The sequence below is a fragment of the Limulus polyphemus genome, unplaced genomic scaffold (assembly GCF_000517525.1).
Source record: "Limulus polyphemus unplaced genomic scaffold, Limulus_polyphemus-2.1.2 Scaffold604, whole genome shotgun sequence".
Taxonomy (NCBI): Eukaryota; Metazoa; Arthropoda; class Merostomata; order Xiphosura; family Limulidae; genus Limulus; species Limulus polyphemus.
The window spans coordinates 453,866-461,308 of NW_013666214.1; the positions used below are offsets into that span (position 1 = coordinate 453,866).

Genomic DNA, 7,443 nt, shown 5'->3' on the forward strand with positions numbered 1-7,443 from the left:
ACAACTACTAGAACTATGTTATCCTTCCTTAATGGACAACTACTAGAACTATGTTATCCTTCCTTAATGGACAACTACTAGAACTATGTTATCCTTCCTTAATGGACAACTACTAGAACGACTAAACTACTAAACAAATATGTATTGCTTAAGCATGATCAATAAAAAAGTAAACATACACGTTATTGCGATATCGGAATATTTATTATATGAAGTGTGTAACTTTTCTATGAAATATATTTTTTCTTTGACAATCTGTATGTATAATCACATTACATCACATACACATATACAGCGAAACATATACTGATGACGTAATACATGACACAATGAGAATGCCTTTTCACTGGTAACTAACTTATATAGGCTACTGGTGTATAAGAGATCAGTGCAATACAAATTTGATAATGATGTCTTTAATACGAATAGTATATAATAGTGATGTAAAATATATTACAGGTTACTGTAATTTTAAGAACCTATGAGAGAAAGTAAAGAAGATATGTAGTAATATGTCAACCATACCATATCTAGCATCGACAAGGCTTTTCGCCTAATACCAAGGCTCATACTGTCGGCTATGAAAAAACAGATATAGTACAATATACTATAATATGTTTCCACTTGTATATCACTAACCTTAGCCACTGCTATCCACTTCTGTTCCGTTTTAGTTTTAGATGTTCGTGCACAACACAGACAGTGTTTTTGTTGGCTGTTTTGAGTATGAAAACGTTAAATCCAGCGGAATGGTTCTTTGCGTAAAACAGTTAATATGAAAACGTTAAATCCAGCGGAATGGTTCTTTGCGTAGAACAGTTAGTATGAAAACGTTAAATCCAGCGGAATGGTTTTTTGCTAGAACAGTTAATATGAAAACGTTAAATCCAGCGGAATGGTTCTTTGCGTAGAACAGTTAATATGAAAACGTTAAATCCAGCGGAATGGTTCTTTGCGTAGAACAGTTAGTATGAAAACGTTAAATCCAGCGGAATGGTTCTTTGCGTAGAACAGTTAGGTTTCAAATATATCACAATTTTCTCATTTACTTATGGACTTTTATATTTATGGTCGCATAGAAACACTACATTCATTCAAATTTCAGTTACATATTCTTTTTTTATATCCCCTTCTGGAAATGAAATAATTGTAAAAGTTTAGTTTTTAACTGGGCCAAGTGATAATTATATCGGACTTAGGATCGAAGGGTCCAAGTTTCAAGACGTCATGAATTGAACGTACTTTAAGCTGTGGAGGTATTATAAAAGAACTGTGTCAGTCAATTTTATTATTTGTTTCAAAAAGCCATTTTGGCGATGGATGCTGCTGATTGGCTGCCCTCATTCTGGTTAGTAATTCAAAACTATGAACTCTGGAGGTGTCTGATCTGGCCGTTTAGCCAAATTTTTACATAAGGTTCTGTTCACGTTGAGAATTCCAGTTCCGTTTTTGATAAATCAAATTGTAAAGATTTTAGATCATCCGTCGTCTATGTAGAATTATTGTATTTGTTTTAATATATTTGTTGGTACTATTATGTGTGTTTTAGACTTGGAGATATTTCTTTATCATATTTTAACAATTTAATATTCATGACAATAAATAATAAACTTATACTTCATATACTACTTTTTTGGATATAAAGATATTTCTATGTATATATAAAAGTGTCTACAGAATATTTTCAAGTTTTTCGACGGAATAAATTTGATAGCTAAAATACGATTTTTATATGTAAGATGTAGCTTAGTAAAAAAAAAATTAGTTTCCTTGCCCAAAGTTATCAATAGATGGCGCAAACACTACTTTTCAAGAATTTAAACTACAATAGTTTCAATAAATCTTTAACAACTAACTTAAAACCAACCGATCTTGCTTGTCGATGACACTGCCTTCAACTTTTTTTTATTAGCTTATTTTCTATTTTATGACAATATTACAAAAATAAATCATACCAGATTACCAATAGTGTTTCTGATATGATTTATACGTTTTCAAATCTCAAAAACTTAAATTGATTTTGACGGGAATTTCACTTTCTAGTCTAATTTAGTACTGGATTTAACAAATACTAAAAATAAGCTCGTCTCGTATTTCCCAATGTCCATCAGCACGCAAAGTATTTTATATAGATTTAATGATACATTTTCTCAATGATCAAAATGGGATCACATTACAAAGTCTCATCACAGAATCCTAATATTGCGAACAGTAGTGTAGTTTCAACACGCTTGGTGTCAAGTTCTGAAAGAATGATCACAAGAGTGAATCAAATTATCTTTCACTGTCTCTTTTTTTTTGGTCGAGTATAAAAAGAAGACTGCAATCACGTTAAAAATAAAACTTTAAAAGACACCAATTTGTTTAAAAGCGTAAATGTCATTCTTCTTATAAAAAAAATTCAATTGGCATGACTGTTAGAGCAAAAAAAAAGTACAACAAAATGTCTGTGTAACTTCCAAAATACGAGAAGACGAAGTGCTATAGTTGTGGTTAAATTAAATTTGGCAACGTTTATCTACTTAATTTGTTTTTCAGATATTTGCCTAAACCGTCCCCAATTTGGAAGTGAACAAAAGGGAAGGCAGCTAATGAACAGAACATACTGCCAACTCTAGGGCTAAAGTAATTGTTTATTTCTTGTTAAATTACACAGTGGGTTATCTGTGCTGTGCCCACCATGAGTATCGAAACCCGATTTTTAGTGTATTAGCTGAACCACTAGGAGGCACAATGTAATTGAATAGTATTTAGGATATGACCATCAGTCTTATAAGTTATAATGCATCCTCAGCCCCAAATCAAGAGCACAGTTTTGAGGCCACTGGACGTGAAGCACTGACACTCTGATCTGCAGTCCTTTAAGCTAGCAAACTGGCCATGACCGGGCCTAACGTTTATCTGTAGTAATCTCGTAGTGCTGTTGCCTTGTTTAAAAGCATATAAAATCGAAAAACTTGAATACGTGTTAAAAAACAAACAAACAAATAAAAAATACACTTCAGATATGTTTTGTTTAAAGGAAAATTAAATAAAGATTTAATTTCAAATAAGATATATTAGTTGAAAATGTCAATTTAATAACTAACAGAAATTTAATTTGATAAAAATACAAAAACAAAACAAAAATGCTACCCAAGAAGTATAATTTTTGAACACATCAAATTTCGGTCTCTGGCTTACAGGTAACATCTTTGTAAAGCATTTCGAAACACAGAAAGTAATGTGAATAAAAGTATTAATGAATTTGTTCAAAATCTATTTATTCATATCGTTAGACTATTCTAGAAAGCGATCTCAAAGACCAATTTAAACTCAGTTATATTTATAAGAAGCCAATAAATAGTATTAGGCTTATTGTAGTTCTCAACATTATATTTTTTATTCGGTCCATTATGGTTTTTGCGGGAAGTAAAATGTATAACAGCATTTTAAGCCCACTGGTATTGAAGGAAGCGTGTCGCCGGAATGGATATGGCGGATTTGTTTGTTTGTTTGGAATTAAGCACAAAGCTACACAATGGGCTATCTGTAGCTTTGTGCTTAACTTCAAACAAATAAACAAACATTATTGTTGAATTGTGCTGAGGGCCTAACGTGGCCTAGTGATTAACATGGTGGATATGAAACGGAGACGCGTTATAAAAAGTGACAGTTAAGCCAATATTAAAAAATGTCGAATAAAGCCGTTGTGACGGCGAGTATAGTTCACAGTTGGATATACCCCTTTACTAGTGTTCTCTAATTCAGCCGTTTATCCCACGAGAACATAAGATGACGTTCAGGTTTGACATTCCAATTGTATACAACTGTAAAACATATATGTTAACGATATTATCCACATAGTTTTACATGGATCAATCGCTAGGAGGCTCTGTAGTTGAATAAAATGTGATTTTGTAACTACCTCCGGTTTTTACGCGTTATCCTCCATTTCTGGGATAAATGGCCCGATATGGCCAGGTGGTTAGGGCGCTCGATTCGCAATCTGAGGGTCGCGGGTTCGAATCCCCGACCCACCAAACATGCTCGCACTTTTAGCCGTGGGGGCGTCATAATGCGACGGTCAATCCCATTATTCGTTGGTAAAAGAGTAGTTGGCGGTGTGTGATGATGACTAGCTGCCTTCCCTCTAGTCTTTCACTGCTAATTTAGGGACAGCCCAGCGCAGATAGCTCTGGTATAGCTATGCGCGAAACTCATAACAAGCTAAACCAAACCTGGGATAAGTTCCACCTTAGAATCCTAGAATTTATTGCTTTAAAACTAAGAAAACCAGCTCTGAACCAGAAGATGAGCGCTGCCACTACATCTTTAATTATGAAATGTAGACATATGAATAAAACATCAATTGGGATCGCACATAACAGATAGATTTGAGTTTATTTCAGGCCTGTTAGGTTATTTGCCACAGTAATTCCCAATACGATGATCTTACATGTTAGCCGTGTATAAACATCCATTTCTCTTTCTAAGTTCAATATATTACAATGAGTATGCACAAAATATTCAACAATTTTACTTCATCAAGCTCCCCCTACCGGTGGTTCAGTGGTAAGCTTGAATGCTTATACTGCTAAAATTGGGGATCGATCCCTACGGAGGACACAACGCAGCTAGTCCATTGTACAGCTTTTTGCTTAACAATAAACAAATAGTTCCCTGGTGGGACAGCGGTAAGTCTTCGGATTTGCAACGCTAAAATCAGGGGTTCGATACCCTTCGGATAGCCCAATGTAGCTTTGTACTTTATTAAATTTATAGTAAGATGTTCTAATTGTGGAAACAAAAAATACAATAGTATTTTCTTATAATACACTACCATTCTGAAGAATTTACACATAAATAAAGACCCATACCATTCTGAAGAATTTACACACAAATAACGACCCATACCATTCTGAAGAATTTACACACAAATAACGACCCATTTCAGACTCAACTTATAATTGGAAAATCTGGGTATTTTCAAAAATCTATAAAACATTTTTCTGTGTATAGACCTGACTTAAAACCCACATACTAGTCTATTTTTATATGTATTAATATATATGCATAGTAATTACGTTTACTTCATCAGTTTTCAATTTTAGAATGCTTTCACCGCTTTCAATTGATAAACATACGTTTACCGAGGGCTAATCACACTTTAAAACGACGTTCCCTGACAATTCTGCACTACTCCTTCCATCGTTCTTAATCTAATCTTAATGGACAATATTACTCGCTTTTGCTTGAAACTAAGGTTTCTGTTGCTCTAGACAGTTCCTGCAAAGAACGGCTAAGTCGATCTTAGATCACATATCTTGATAAAACAACCTTCACCACATTGCATGAAGACTTGAGAGGTAAATGGCAGAATATAGTTGTTTTGATTGAAGTTTTTTCGGTAATCTTCTTTAAGAAAACAATACCTTATTTTGAGATGTAGCGGAAGCACATGAAATGTTGGCTTGTAAGCCTTCGTCGACTTGGAGTCCTTATCTATTATACTGCAATAATACTAGAATATATCAACTCGGCTTTTTTCGCAATGGCGTTCTGGGTTAGAGGGTACTCTTTCGTAAATTCAGCTTTCACATTTCGGATAATATTGCTTCATATTGGTTTGGGGTGTGATTTCATCACTCAAAATTTACAGTGAACTCAATAAATAGGCATTAAACATTTCTCCCATAATTCCATTGCATTAACAGATACAAATCGTCGTTTATATTAATCGTATGTCACCTCTTTTTACCAGCCGTATATACTCATGTCATATGAAACTGGTTACTTTTGGTTTGTTTCCGAACTTTTGCACAAAGCTACTCAAACGGGTGTCTGCGCATAGTCGTTCCTAGCTTTGAGCTGATAAGCTAGAGGGAAGGCATCTAGTCAGAAGCACCAATCACCAATTCTTAGGGTACTCTTGTTTTGAACGAATACTGGGATTTGACCATCAGTCTTATAGCGCACCCACGGCCTCAAAATGCCTCTCAGGATTCCGCAATGCACCTTTGAACCAATTCACATTTTTTCACGAGATCATAGGTTTTGTTGCAAGTTTCTTTATCCATTGAAAAAAATCTTGTCAACTAGCATACATATATACATACACATACACACACACACATATATATATGTCGAAACATCCCTTTTAAGGGGAAGACAGTTGAAGATACTTCTTCCTCTATAAAATAATCTTGTGAAAACAAAGAACATAGTGATGTTGGTTAATTTGACCCCAAAGCTTTTAATATTATTGGTCTGTGAATTTTATAAATCTAACTTCACTCTGGTGTTTTGTTTTTCTGCAAAAATTATGCCTATTTATCTACATCTCCCCTATAGTATTTGTAACAGTACTTTTGCGTTATTTGTTTTTATTTGTCATTGTTAAAGAATTAATAGGGTTTGATAATGCCTTATTGTTATATATATGATTCAAGCTGTTTAAAGACAAACATAATTTTTAAACAGTTGTCATTGTTAAAGAATTAATAGGGTTTGATAATGCCCTATTGTTATATATGATTCAAGCTGTGTAAAAGACAAGCTTAATCTTTAAATAGTTGTCATTGTTAAAGTATTAATAAGGTTTCATAGTGCCTTTTGTTTTATATGGTTCAAGCTGTTTAAAAGACAAGCATAATTTATAAAGAGTTGTCATTGTTAAAGAATTCATAGGATTTCATAGTGCCTTATTGTTTTACATAATTCAAACAAGACAAGAGTAATTTATACCATGTAGTTCCCGGATCAAGGTATTAATGAGATTTGTTCATGAAATTCTGATGCGACATATTTTTCAGCATTCATTCCTTTGATGTTCAATCTTATTAACTCTGCCAATTCTGAAGATCGAATAATTTTGGAGCCCTGAACAGAGACTGCCAAGACGCAGGAAAAAAAAAGGTTAAAGAAGAATTCGAATTCAGATCAATATTTTGTTTTTCTCACGGATATAAAAAGTAAAAATAAATTATATATCTTTTGATGTTGTTTCTGGGAATATTTAAAAACTTTGTATGTACAGCCTGATCGTCACCGTCAAATTTAAAGTTTAACATAATATCATAACAAAATACTTACACTGGTCTTTTGCCAAAAAATATATGCGCATTAAAATATCACGGAAATTTCATTTTCTCATTCTGATTTTGGAAGAAAAAAAAAATCAATAGAAGAAAAGTAATCAGCAAGCTATACACGTGAATGTATAAAATATCATTATTACCGTCAACATGTTCTTCGTAATCAATGACTACGTCGAACATATGCATTCTATTAAATATTGTCCACAAACGACATGTCTTAAATGTCAAATCTGTAAAAGTTCTGCATAAAATGTATCGAAATATTTACAGTTTTATATAATAATAACAATAACAAAAACACGACTAATTCCAGTTAAATGTTCATGAAAATATTGAAATTTATCCCGAGTACAATTTCAGTCCC

The 7,443-nt window shown here is 33.2% G+C and overlaps 1 protein-coding gene across 1 annotated transcript in view; it reads left to right on the forward strand.

Annotated features, from left to right (window-relative positions):
• LOC106459411 overlaps positions 1-6,977 on the forward strand; it is a 47,094-nt gene extending 40,117 nt beyond the window's left edge. The window contains exon 4 of the mRNA XM_013919031.2: positions 6,795-6,977. Within this exon, the coding sequence (XP_013774485.1) occupies positions 6,795-6,825 (31 nt within the window). The 3' untranslated portion in view covers positions 6,826-6,977. The remainder of the gene's footprint in view (positions 1-6,794) is intronic.
• Positions 6,978-7,443: the final 466 nt, after the last annotated feature.